Source organism: Macaca thibetana, chromosome 8, assembly GCF_024542745.1.
Source record: "Macaca thibetana thibetana isolate TM-01 chromosome 8, ASM2454274v1, whole genome shotgun sequence".
NCBI classification, from domain to species: Eukaryota; Metazoa; Chordata; class Mammalia; order Primates; family Cercopithecidae; genus Macaca; species Macaca thibetana.
In genome coordinates, this window is record NC_065585.1 from 124,785,096 (window position 1) to 124,799,206 (window position 14,111).

Genomic DNA, 14,111 nt, shown 5'->3' on the forward strand with positions numbered 1-14,111 from the left:
AATGCATGAGACTTTCAGAACGTCATCATAGTCTTGGTGACTGCAGATATGGGGAGATATGATGACTCTGAAGTTTGGCAGTAAAGTGACAGGAGATGTTAATGATGCATCTGAAATAGGACTTCTCCACCATGAGCTAGTTTTTCAGGGAAGGCAATCACTTTTTGACATGTTAAATGTGTGACGTGGGGTATCTGCCAGACAGTTAGGAATTGTTGACTTTTTGCTTTATTCTCCTTCTCTGGACGTGCCCAGCTTTCCAGGGGATGATAGGTGCAGGGGCACAGTTCAGAGAGCAGGCTTCCTGGATTGCCAAGAGCCCATACAGGATCTCAGGAAAGTGAGACTCTGTCCTCAGTGCAGGATTCCTGTTTTCCACTGGTGTCTTTCAAAGGGTGGGGTGGCCTTCTGAGATAATGTAGATATGTAACAGCATGGCCTGTCACTGGCGATGACTTGACCACTGTCTGTGAGAGAAGCACAGGACAGAGTATCCAAAAGCTCTCTTGAGAGCTTTAACACTCCATACAAAACTCAGATCTTTCCCTTTTATTCAAAACATGAGATACTCGTCCCTTCCGGATGTCTCCTCAGACCTTCCCTCAAAGTGAGCTAACTAGACTATGTGTGAGCTACTGCTGGTTATGGTTTGCTCTCATTATGTTATTATCATAGGGTGGGAGTTCCGATTGTCAAGACAGATGGGAATGTAGCTTTGAGATGGTTAACTCTGCTTGATAAGATTTCTTTTGTATTTGCCTTTCTTCACTCTTAGAGTTAAAAGAATACAAGCTGATCTACAGTTATCTTGCTTTCATCTCTCCTTGTTCTGTGATCCCAGTTCAAGTTTAGACCCCTGCCTCAGATGTCTGTTCTGGCTGATTGACATAGTTGCTTCCGAATGGATTAAATTACTGACATCTTTTGCTTTTCCTATGTGATAGTTTCTATTTGGTGATTCCTTCTCACATCAGAACTGTGAGGTAGCCTGAAGCCTAGGGGAGACGTCAGGTCTGGACACATGAAATTATCATCATAGAGCTGTGGAATGATCGATGTAGAGCCTTATATTTAGTCATTTCGAGGTTTTCACGTGCCGTTGCATGTGACTTCTGTCATTTTAATCTTACAACAACCCTGTGAAGTAAGCATCTTGTTCGCCTACAGTGATTGCTTGAATTAAGTTCAAAATTAATTGTACCAAAGCCTGGGAGTACAAAAGTACTTTGTAGTGAGTACAAAAGGCTGGAAAAGAAAGGCAGCATTACTGGCCCAAATCACATGGTAATGTAGCAAAGGCCGATTCCCAGCACTAATAGTAATAACAGCTAATTCTTACTGAGTATTTCCTATGTGCTAGACACTGTTTTAAGCAATTTCTATCTATTGACTGACCTAGGGTACCTTTGCCACCACGCCAGTTTGTTGATTGGATGATAGAGATTGCTTCCAAGCTCTTGCATTTTGAAAGGCGAACAATGTGAAGTAAGAAGAACAGCAGGTGAAAAACTAATCCCTGGGATTCCACCTATAACTAAAGGGGAGTGGAAAAAGTACAACAGGCCAAGGAAATGGAGCAGAATGGCAGCCGTGGCAGAACTGCAGCTGGGAGGGCTTGTTGCCTGTGAACCAGTGAGAGAGAGGGATTCTAGAAGAAATCCTTTACCTTGCCTTTCCATTAGTTGGCCAGACTGTGCCCTGCTCCTGAGCCTGGGCCTGGAGTTCTGATCCTGCTTCCCTGCCCTCTAGCACATCAGTACCCTCGTTCACTGGGCCTGGAGTTCCAATCCTGCTTCCCTGCCCTCTAGCACATCGATGTGCTTGCTCCTGGGCCTGGGCCTGGGCCTGGAGTTCCAATCCTGCTTCCCTGCCCTCTAGCACATCAGTACCCTCATTCACTGGGCCTGGAGTTCCCATCCTGCTTCCCTGCCCTCTAGCATATCAGTACCCTCATTCACTGGGCCTGGAGTTCCCATCCTGCTTCCCTGCCCTCTAGCACACTGATACCCTCATTCATCCCTACGGAGAGGTGGAATGATGCATTTCACTTTACTTGATACTTGAGACAAACTAGAGTGTTTGAAGAAAATCTTATACTGAAAGAAAGAAAAAATAAATAAAAAGAAACGGCTTAGAGTTACAAACCTAATTTAACCAAAGGCTAGCTGCAAATCGACTCCATAAGTACACTTTATCGAGCCCTTCTGGATGGTTCCTGCTGCCCACTTAGATGCCATTTGGATGCTTAGTGACTTTTCTACTTTTAGGGGGATTCAGTTACCCCCAGAACTTGCTCTTGCTTTTTCTTTGGAGGTATATTGTGTAAACTCCCTCAGGTCAGCCCCTTAAGCCCGAGCTCTGTTTGCTTCCTGCTCCCATGCTGTCCCCGTACCCTTGGGTTCTGATTCCATCCCAGGCTCAGTACATGGCGAAAGCAGTTTCTCAGCTCACCATCAAAGTTCTTCTTGCCCAGTAAGTGCGACAGTGTTTTATGTCATCTTGACCTTGCAATTTGGTGTTTGTACTTTCTGGGGTTCTCAGTGACATGGGGATACAACAGTCCTCAAAACAGATACATATCACTGACTTATTGGACATTTATTTCATTTGCATCAGTGGGACTCATATTTTGATTACATTCTGAACCGTATTATCCAGTTGTCAGTGTAAGAATTTACTTAGGGGCTGGGCACGGTGGCTCACACCTGTAATCCCAGCACTGTGGGAGGCTGAAGTGGACAGATTATTTGAGGCCAGGAGTTTGAAACCAGCCTGGCCAACATGGTGAAAACTCATCTCTACTAAAAATACAAAAACTAGCCAGATATGGTGGTACATGCCTGTAATCCCAGCTACTTGGGAGGCTGAGGTGCGAGAATCGCTTGAACCTGAGAGGTTGAGATTGCAGTGAGCCGAGATCACGCCACAGCACTCCAGGCTGGGCGACAGAGTGAGGCCCTGTCTCAAAAAAAAAAAAAAAAGAATTTACTTAGGATAATATTGGAAATAACTAGAAATATCCAGACTACTCAACAATGACTACATTGTATTACTAAGGATACATTGTGTGTTCATTAAAAATGTTTATTTGGTTTATATTAATAGAAAATAAAGTTGTATGTGTATATGATTGTCAATAAGTGACTGCAAGTAATCAATAGGGAAAGAAAGGTTAAAATCCTCCAATTGTGTGAGAAAAAAAGATAGTGCAACATAATGTAAAAGAGTGGCTTTGTTTATTCTCTTCTTCTCTTCTGTACATTCATATGTGGGCTGCCAACTAAATGCCCCTTTCCTAAACTTTGGTCTGAGGGATGCTTCTTATTCTTTTCCCTATGTGTTGGGTTAACTTTCTCTATATTCTCAAGGTTGCTAAACTTTCTCTATATTCTTTGTTTGTAAAAAGGAATGAATACTCAATATATCCCAAAGTTAGGGTGAAGAAGTTTTTCTCAAAAAGATACCAGAAAAGAGGGAGTGGTCTTACATTAAGTTCTTAAAGTGTTCTGTATTAGGGATCCTCTTTTGATTATTTTGATTAACAAAGAATTCTTTGGAGAAAACGTATGAGCTTGAAATAACTACAGATAATATCAGTTTGGAATGCTTATGGAGATCACTAGAACAGGGTAAAAAGAGGGAGAAAACAAATTGAACACATGTTTAGTAGTTATTTATGGGGAAATGGTCTGAGAGGTGCAGGTGTCGGATGTTGGATAAACTAGCTTCTTGAAGATGACTTTTCTAGGTCATACATGTGGTAAGTGATGTTCAGATCACTGCTAGTGAATGGATACTGTAGGTTAGGATAGAGTTTCCATCACACATTAAAAAAATTGCTGTATCTGAAATAACTTAGACAGAACTGAAGATGCAAGATAAGGAGACTCTACTGGTAGCAAAGATCCTTACGACAAACTGCATGTGAAAAGCTTGAACAAAATCATTTCCTGAAGTGGAAGTGAACGAAAACAGGCATTTATTTATTGTTTTAATGTATTATGTGATTTTTATATAAGCACATTAATGTAATAAAATATTATAAGGAGCCATGTGATTATTTCATCCATCCTAAAAATTTAAATATTCAATATGGCCAATAACTTTTTGCCCCATTGGAATTTATGGACTACCTAATAGTTATTTAGAATTGCCTTATATTTGGGTATACCCGATACTTACCTGGTAGGGAGGTTTTTAAGGATTAAATGAAACAATTAGTTGGGTGTCTACAATGTAGCAAGCATTGTCTATAGTAAGCTCTGGGTTAACGGGGACTGACAGAGTCCTGCTATGAGATCTGCTTCCTGCTCTTCTTTGATCTTTCCTTTCTATCACAGGCTGGGTTAGGGCACAGAAACTGGTAATCGAGAGTTTCTTAGAAGGTGACAGGGGACGCTTGAGAGGTGAAGAGCATCTTGCTTGGCCCCTGGAAGACAGGAATCTCAAAATGTTCATTGTGACTTTCTGATAGTCGACCCTTTTTCTCTTTGTTCCCCCCTCCCACCCTTACTCCCAGTGCAGTTTGCAGTGCAGGGAACACACATCTCTTCTGTTCTGAGAGGGATCACACTCAGTAACTCAAGACAATGAGCTTAGCTAACTTTGTTCTTCTGTCAAGTAGCTCTAGGACAGTTGTAGAGCTTTGCAGGTGACTTGTAATGACCTCTTTATTACATGTAATGTTTCCAGCATGCAAACATTTTATTGTGTGTGTTTCCCAATGAGCTTACCAGGAGGGTTGTATGTATACCCTTTATAAGTTAAATTTCACTTTTGAGGTTTTCTTTTCTTTTCAAAACAGCATATTAGGGTACAGAGCTCTGGCATGACTATCATTATTGACAGGTTTTGGTTTTTCACCTCTCTCCTCTCTGCTCACTTGGATTTATTTCACATAATATCTTCTTGGAATTTGATTGTCTCTCTAGATTAAGCTGAAACATTTAAATGTACCTTGTAATGGAGACAACAGACTAAAATACAAACACTCAATTTTTATAAGCCTTACATTGGCATTGAATTTTTTTTAAGATCTAAGAACCAGACTGAAAAAGTAAATAAATTTGAGCTAGGAAAACTGATTTCTTGTTTACTGGAACTTGCTCAGTGAAGGATAAGTTATTTCACTTTAGGAATTATTGTTACCAGTTCCTCCAGTAATCTTAGTGTCTCCTACATGGATCCCGTGGTTTAAAAAGGTAACAGTAAAACAGAGGATGTTGTGATAATAAAACTCGGTATCGTGCAGTCAGTCTAGATTTGTGAAAAAGTTGTATTTCTGAAAGTCTTATATCAGGTTGGATGATAATAGTTAGCTTGCTTGCCTGCTTGTACTACTTCACTTGAAATTTTTGAGAAATAACACATTATATCAAATAAAAATTTGTTTCCTATAGTTTGTCATTTCCAAACTAAACAGCCAAAGTGCTAGTAACTTTAGAGTCTGGAAATACATTGTACATTTGAAATTTTGTTCCTGATAATTAGTGAGTAATCATTTGTTCCTCTTAAAATTTTGTTCTAAAATTTGTACATGGGGTTTTAAAAAAGTCAGTTATGGTGAGACATCCAGACATGGAAATGACTGTTAGGAAAGAAGTCATACTCACAGATCCCTAGACACAGGAGGCCCGGTACATTGCATAGGGCCATGCAGGAAACAGTACATTGTGCGGGGCCACACAGGGAAGCACCAGGTTGGAATGGGAGCCAGAGATGGAAGATGGGGGAGCATGGCCCAGAAGCTGTATTGGCTTTTTTGCAGAAGGGAATGGGCAAGACAGGGTAGCCAAGCTGGGTAAGTTTAAGATTGGCTAGTTTGAGTAATTTTGGCAGGCTTTGGGCTATAGGGATGGTCCCCGGTTGTCCAGGACCTGGGCCTGGGTGATTTAGGACAGGGGGAATATTACCTTGCTGTGGCTCTGGATTGGTTGGTTTGTATATCACAGGCACGCTCGCACAGGGGTCTTTTCTATCTCTAGGAATTTGCCAGCCCTGGGAGGAACAGTCTCTCCACAGTCAAGGCCCCAAATGCCAGAGTATCAAGAACACAGAGAATAAGAGAGTATAATCAATACAAACAAAACAAAACAATTGAGGAGTTCAAGATGGCACTGCTAAGCAGGTGCTGTTTCTGTGCATGTTTTTAAGAAATGGTGCTGTAAAAGACTAGAGAACATGTAAGTAATTTATTTCTGAGCTTTACATTTTGAAATGGTGTTTTAGGGGGTTAAAGAAAGTATTAACTAAAACCAACGCGATACGCTAGACATTTGGAAAACTTGAATTCAGTAACTTGACTCATGTAAATTTTTCTCCCATGTGAAGATGGGCAGGGGTAGGAGGTCTGTGGTGCATATGAGGTGCTTTCTGCTTGGCCCCGCTAGCTTATGGGATGCTCACAGTTTTGCAGGGCTGCTTCACTTCTAGCTCTGTCTTCTGAATTCCAGGCATAAGGAAGAGGGAGAGCAAAAGGGTGCTTAACCGTCTTTCCTCCCCTTAGAAGGAGCAGTCTTAGAAGGCTTGCCCAACAATTCACCTTACATCTCATAGGGAATTGGTGATTCACTCATTGGTTAGTGTTTGTATGAAGCCAACAAAGGTTGTCCTTTCTGCTGTTCAAATCAACTCAAAAAATAGCTCTTCTTTGAGAGCATTTTGAAAAGAGAAGCGGGTAGGTTTTTTTTTGTTTGTTTGTTTTGTTTTTTTTTTTTTGAGACGGAGTCTCGCCCTGTCGCCCAGGCTGGAGTGCAGTGGCACTATCTCGACTCACTGCAAGCTCCGCCTCCCGGGTTCACGCCATTCTCCTGCCTCAGCCTCCCAAGAAGCTGGGACTACAGGCACCCGCCACCACGCCCGGCTAATTTTTTTTTTGTATTTTTAGTAGAGACGGGGTTTCACCATGTTTGCCAGGATGGTCTTGATCTCCTGACCTCGTAATCCGTCCACCTCGGCCTCCCAAAGTCTGGGATTACAGGTGTGAGCCACGGCGCCCAGCCAGAAGTGGGTAGTTTTATAAGAAATGTAATCATAGTGAAAGTCATGGTGATTATAGTAACAGTAATAAAACCTTGAGCTTTTATTCTATACTGGCTGCTACTCTGAGTGCTTTATACATTTGTATGTATAGTCCGTTTAGTCCTCAGAAAGCTCCATTATTATTCCCGTTTTTTTTAGATGGAAATTGAGGCTCACAGAGGTTACATAACTTGCTCAAGGTAACATAATTGGAAAGTGCCGGAATCCAGATTAATAGCCGAGATTGTGTGCTTTGACCACGTGGTTATACTGATCTGTAATTTAAACACCTCTAGCTCAGAGATAAGCAAGCTAAAGCTGGAAAGTTTTAAGGCATTGGCCCAAGGTCACACCGGTAGTCGGCACTGAGCTTTTGCTTCTGGGTTTATTTCCACTACGCTGGTGTGCTTTCTCTAGGTGCACACTCTCATCTATATCCTCTTATATTTGGGCCAGCCTTCTTGAGAGGTGGCTATTTTTGGCTTGCTATGGTTCTGAATCCTGAACATTAGATTCTTTCTTTAGACTTCTTTTACTTGGCAAGGAATCCCCCCAGAGGCACTTTAGCTTAGGGGTAGGGAGGGCGGACTTTAGAGGCACATTGCCTGTGTTTGAATCTTGGTTGTGCCAGCATTAGCCATGTGATCTTGGACAAGTCACATACCTCTCTTGAGTTTTAGTAGTCTCATCTATAAAATGGGTTAATCATAGTAGCCATCCCACAGGGCTGCCAGTAGAAATAGATGAATTAATACAATAAAACTGCTTAGTGTAGTGTCTGACACATAAGTAAATACTTTCTATCCTGATTATGTGATTACTTGTCAGAAACATTCTCCAAGTTAAACCTAACACGTTTCCCAGCACCCTGTTTGGCACTCGGTAAATGTAAATGGAATGAATGAAAGCAACTGTGAAGTGGTTTGTATTGTCAGCCCATGGGTCTCATACTGGTTGGAAATATTAGGGTTGCAGAAGATTGGAATGTTCATGTTATTTGTAATATTTGTATTAATAGCCATTATCACTATTAAGGAGCGATAATATTATAGTATCTTACTCATCTTGTGCTATTTTCCACCTCACTTCACTTTTCTCCTGTATAAAACTATTAGTTTATTTGGTGCTTTTACTGAGATTGTGTTGAAAGGCATTGTATACATTCAAGGTACTATAAGTGATACAAAAGTTTATGGCTTCATGTTTAAAAATGGATGTTACTGGTTTTGAATCTTTTCATGTCACATTTCCAAGTAACGGCAATCACCCATTAAATATTAATTTAATCACAGGAACAAGATACAATCGTCACTAAAATGACTTTAAATGGCAGCATCACTTAGCAGTGAGATAAGGACTGGCAAAGCAGGATTTGTGTCATTCTGCCGCAGCTTTTAAACAATGTATTTGCATTTCCCTTGTCTGTTAAAATAATACAAGAATTAAACCCTTTTAAAGAGAACCTACCCGTCTCTTTCCCATGTGTCATTCCTGCATCAGAGAAAATGCTGCATAATACTAAGATGACAGTCCCACCTCTGATGTCACCCGGGATGGTACAATCCTCTCCAAGCCTTTGCTGGGCTTCCTGCTGCTGCACTGGGGGACATGGTTACATTAAAGCTAACTCCCGGCATCTCAATTATCTCCTTGGAAGTAGTTTTCACAAATATAAAAACGCCCTACGGTGGCTGTTTTCGGTAAGCTACCAAGGTAGAGAGCGGCAGAGGCAGACAGAGGGAGAGCAAACGGGAGAACAGGCTGCTTCCGCCTTTGTGAGAGGGACTGAGGCAGCAGCTCCTCTCGGCTCGGGTTCCAAGTGCTCAAAGTGCTTCCATTTACATCACCGTGTGCAGTGCAGGGCAAAAGGGGCTGCCAGGAAATCTGAAACTAATTTGCTTCCAGTTGACTAGAACAGCATATTTTGAATTAGCTTGCTTCTTTTTAAGCTAACTTTTCTCAAGCGTTAAACTGATGAACTGGGCATTTTCTATGATCAATGGGTAACTGCTGGAGCTACAGTAATCTCTGTGAGTAACCTCTATTTGTAGGTCTATGCAGGCAAATATATTTTTATATCTCTCTTTCTTTTCAATGCTGCTGTGAAAGTATCCGTCTGTATTATTGAGTGCTTTTGCTTACTAGTCTTGTCTTTCGAGCGTCCCAGTAGGAGACCCCTGGGGCTAGACCGGGTTCTGCTGAATCCAGACATAGAGGAGAGCATTTTGGATTTATTCAGGGATGCCCACGCCAACCATTCTTTAATTCCCAGTCATCAGAGAGATGCCACCTGCCCTCTGAATGCCTATGCCCAGCACCTCACCTGGCTTTACCTGGAATGTTGATTTCAGCATGTGACATTGAATTTTTCAAAATTTTTATTTTTAGATAGAAAGCAGAATATTATTCTTACCTGTAATCTTACTTCCTTTCATTTTTTTTTTTTCCCACCAGCTTTCCTGGGAACACACAATTCTGTCACCCTATTTCTGCTCCCTGTTTGTGATATATTATATAGACAGAAAGAGAGAAAACAGCTACCCCTCCGGTTTTAGAAAGACATAATGTAGTGCTGGATGGGAATAGGGGAGGAGTTTCTCTTAAAGAGCTCAAACTGCTTTCCATCTGTGTGCCTGAAGTACAGCTTAGTATCTGAATAGCCTTGAAGGGAATAAGGTTAGCTCAAAGGTAGCACCAAAAATGTGCTGGAAACACGGTAGTTGAGACTGAGATAGAATCTTTACTGGAAGTTGGTGACAGGTATCTCAGTTTACACACAGGGATGTGTTTTTCCTGTTTGTTAAAAGTGTGGCTTTTATAGTAATTCAAGATTTATTTCTCTCTCACCATGGAAACTGACTTTCAACTCTCTGTAAAATTTGCATTTCTAGATATACTTGGGATAATTGTTTATGTCAGATTGTAGCCTGAATCCTTAGTGAAACGGTGGGTCTCCTATTGAGCATGAAAACTGCTGGCTGCAAATGTGGATCAGCTGAGTCCTGAGTCGGCTACACAGTGGAGGCTGAGTGAGGTGGCATGTTTACCACTGCACCTAACATCTGTCTTCATAGACAGCAGTTGAAAGAAGTCCACAGCTGCAGTCGATCATCACTGCTAAGAACTGCAGCTGCTTGGCATTCATAATTATTTTTAAAAAGAATTGTATCATTTTTTGAAACATCAAATTCTTAAATGTCACAATATTTCCTACATATATAAGAAACAGTTTATATTAATCTTACCATATCTGTGTTAATTTTAGCAGAAGAAAGCTTGCTGTGAGCCAGACTGCAGGGTTATTTAAAAGTTTAGTTTAAACTTTTTTTTTTGGCTTTTAAAAATAAAATTTAAAGAGTCAGTAAAGAGAGAGAAGTTTTACAATTGGATTTTTAAAAGCATGGATTCCCCAACAGAGAGTAGAAAATGGACAGAATGGATGAAATCGGAGGGGCATCTCTGATCAGAAGGTAAAAGGCTGAAAGGAGAAGCACAAGATGTGGATGTAAAAACCAGAAGTTATGACAAAGAGAGGCAGACAAGAGTGGAGAACTCCACTGGTTAAAAAAAGGAAACCAGCTTTGAAAAACATCGATTTTAAAGATGAGCTCAAATTCAGCTCTCACAGCTTAGTGCTGCTTCTCCGTAACAAGTTACAGTGCCCTGCACAGTTGCAGAGACTTGGGTTTAAAATTAATGGGCTGTTCCCTGTCTCGCTCAAGCTTCCCTTTGGTATGCTGTATGGGGTGCCACTCCTTAGCTCACAGAGCTGCCTCTGAAATTGACTGAATGGTAAACCAGTATCATTTCTCTAGGGATTAGAGCTGATTAAGAAAAATTGGGTTCTGAATCATTAGTATGTGAAATTTAGTTTGCCGTAAGCACAGCTGTAACTATTAATCACTGGGGAAAGAGTGTCCAGTTAATGGGATAGTTTCTGTTTGTGTGCACATGTTAGAAGCTTGTGTAGTGGTTGGCAGGCCTTTTCCTGTTTTTTTGGTTTTTTTTTTCCAACATATAAACAACTCAAATATCTGTGCCTTTAGCATTATCAGCATCCAGACAATAGCCAGCATCCTGGATTACATACCGTAGCTTTCTTCAAAACGTGACTTTTCTTAGGGCGAAGAGAGTGTCTCAAAACATAATGTACTTAGATTACTCATTTAGTAATTCTCATTACTCATATTCATTTTTCAGCTGTTTTTATCATACCAAATTTATTTTCTATTGCTGGGCAAAATGGGTTAGATTATCCTCTTGTTTTATGTTAATACACATTTTACTATTGCATTGCAAATTTGAATCATGTATCACTGTGTTGCTGGTGAAGTTTATTGATTATTAAATGTAAAAACATTGATCATTATTACAGTTAAGGATTATAGTTACTTATAGATGAAATGCATTTGAGATTTCTTTTTTTTTTTTTTTTTACTCTGCAAGGGTTGCTCTTTATATTTGTTTTGTAAATTAAGCGTTTATCTTCCAATCTTACAGATTTATGAAATTTCACATTAAGGGATCAGAGTGGTCACTCTTTCCTGCCCTCGTCTTTGGAACTGAATTCCTTTCTGACAAGTCAGGGGAGTGTGTTTTTAAGCTTGCTTCTATAAATTTTCAAGTGTTAAAATAGCTTGCTAATTTATAGTTTTCTTATATTAACATAATATTAACATAAGTTTTAAGGTGTTTACTAACTGATATTCATTAGGGAACAGAGAACACCAAAGGTGTTATTGCATTTATGAATATCATATGTAGAAAGGAGGAAAAACAGATTATTAGTGGCTGGGTTAGCCATAATTTATAAAGGATTGAAAATCCGATGAACTATACTCATAGGAAATAGATTATAAGACCCTTAGTACATTCTCCATAGTACCTTATCAGACGGAATTTCCCCATACATTTCTATTTTACAACCAATGTATCCAAAGATATGAACATTAAAACCTTGGGAAAGTATTCTGGTTTTTAAAACTTGAAAAGTCTTTGTGCTTCCCTGAGCCCATTTCTTTAAGCTCCAATGTAATTTTTTTAAGCCTGTGTACAAATAATAATATACAGGTTTTGACTAATGGTCAAGTTTACATTTGCAGTTATTTCATGATCTTTTTGTGTAAGTAGAGAGTCATTGGCCATTCATTGTGAGAGAAATTTACTATGAGCTATAAAATCAAGAGGGGGTCATATTACAGCAGAGGCAATTCTCTTCCTCTCTTGGAAAGGGTCCGGGGGCACTTGCTAATTCGAGGGTAAACCCAGACCAGAATGATCAAGTGTTTCTCTTTGCAGGAATGAGATTGTTTTCTTGGAACTTACTTTAGTTGACGTCTATTTGATTGAACAGTTGGACCTCTGAGTTAGGAGGCAGGCAGTTGTGATCGCTTTTAAAATAAAAAAGTAGGCATTAAATGTAGTCAGAATGACTTGTAGATATTGTTGTAGTTTTCTGGAGCAGTGTTTCTTATCCTGTAACATGCATATGAATCCTCTGGGATTCTTGTTAGAAACCAACCGTGATTGGGAATGTCTGAGGTGGTGCCTGAGAGTCTGAATTTCTAACAAGCCTCTTTGGTGGTATCTATGCTGCTTTCTCAAGGCCACACTGAGTAGAAAGGCTCTAGGACAGCACTTTCAAATAGAGCTTTCTGTGATGATGGAAATGTTCTCTGTATATAGATAGACATATAGATATCTATATCTCTGTATAGTGGAGTATGGTAGGTTTTAGCTACATATGGTATGGAGCACTAAGGAACTACATTTTCAATTTTATTAAATTTTAAGTAACTTAAATGGAAATGGAAATAGGCTTATGTGGATATAGCTACCAAATTGGACAACACAGTGTTAGAAATCCATTGAGAAATTTATACTTAATGGTGATAGCTCATGTAGGATCATGCTGAATTCTAGAATAGGCCGAGATTATCTCCACTGAAATTTACCACTGCCTGAACTTTGTTTGCGATCAGACAGTATATATAGATGGAGGTGCTGGATTGTAAGCTCCTTGATGACAGAGGCCAAGTTGCTCTTGTTTGTTGCTCTTTTCTCTGCCGCTTGATGCATTCATGGTCCACAAGAAATGTCTGCTGAGTAAATGAGAGAAAGAGCTGGCTCTCACATCAGGAAGCACCCTACTGTTTCCCGAATCCTTTTCAAGCCTGGACTTAGAAGCAGCGGGTAGGACTTGGGTGACAGTAACATGTAGTATTTTGCTTGTGTTTAAGGAGGCTGTTTTTTTGCTTCTGTCTTAAAGTTTTTTGTTTGTTTGTTTGTTGAGACAGGGTCTTGCTGTGTTGTCCAGGCTGGAGGGCAGGGGCACAATCACAGTTCATTCCTGCCTCAACCTCCCAGGCTAAAGCAATCCTCTAACCTCAGCCTCCCAAGTAACTGGGAGCACAGGCACACACCACCACGCCTGGCTAAGTTTTTAAATTTTTCGTAGAGATGAGGTCTCCCTGTTTGCCCAGGATGGTCTTGAACTCCTGAGCTCAAGCGAACCTCCTGCCTCAAACTCCCAAAGGGTTGGGATTACAGGCGTGAGCCACCTCATCTGGCTTTCAGCTTCTATTAATTGGTGTCCTGTGGGTTCTGGGACATTCATAATTGATTGATTCAACAAAAATATCCATTTTGCTAGGTAATATTGTTATAGGCTCTGGAGATATAGTTGTAAAGAAAGCAAATAAAGTTGTTGCCTTTTAGAGTTTATATTTTTGTGGCAACAAAGCAATACAAGACAAAACAAAAACCTTTTTCTAAAAAATGGCATGACTGGTCCCAGGTTCTAGAAAATATATGTACATAGAATCCATAATTGTGGCTCTCCTGAAGAACCTAGGCATAGATGTCACTGTCATAGGGTCTTGGAAAATGTATGTCCTATTGCTGAGAATCCCTCATGAAAACGGTTTTATCTGGTTCAAATTTCAGCTTACAGTGACCGAGTCTACAGTAGATGGGGCAAATAGTTCTTGTATTTTGTTTTTCTTCAACTATTGTCTTTTAAGGAGTTTGCTAGCCAGAGTGGAAGAAAACCTGTTTGATTTACTGCTTCTCAAACAGGATAATTCTCAGAA

At 40.2% G+C, this 14,111-nt stretch overlaps 1 protein-coding gene across 5 annotated transcripts in view; it reads left to right on the top strand.

The window, feature by feature from the left end:
- PSD3 (pleckstrin and Sec7 domain containing 3) overlaps positions 1 to 14,111 on the top strand; it is a 702,311-nt gene that overhangs the window by 338,260 nt on the left and 349,940 nt on the right. Inside the window, exon 1 of one of the 5 annotated variants that reach the window (XM_050801840.1) lies at positions 8,006 to 8,720. The exons of 3 other annotated variants lie outside the window; for them this stretch is intronic. Coding sequence is in view for 1 of the 2 variants with exons in the window: in XM_050801838.1 (XP_050657795.1) it covers positions 9,020 to 9,050 (31 nt within the window). In the remaining variant the exon portion in view is untranslated. Of the gene's footprint in view, positions 1 to 8,005; positions 8,721 to 8,754; positions 9,051 to 14,111 lie in introns of those variants that run through there. One more of the 5 variants, XM_050801838.1, reaches the window with a different exon arrangement.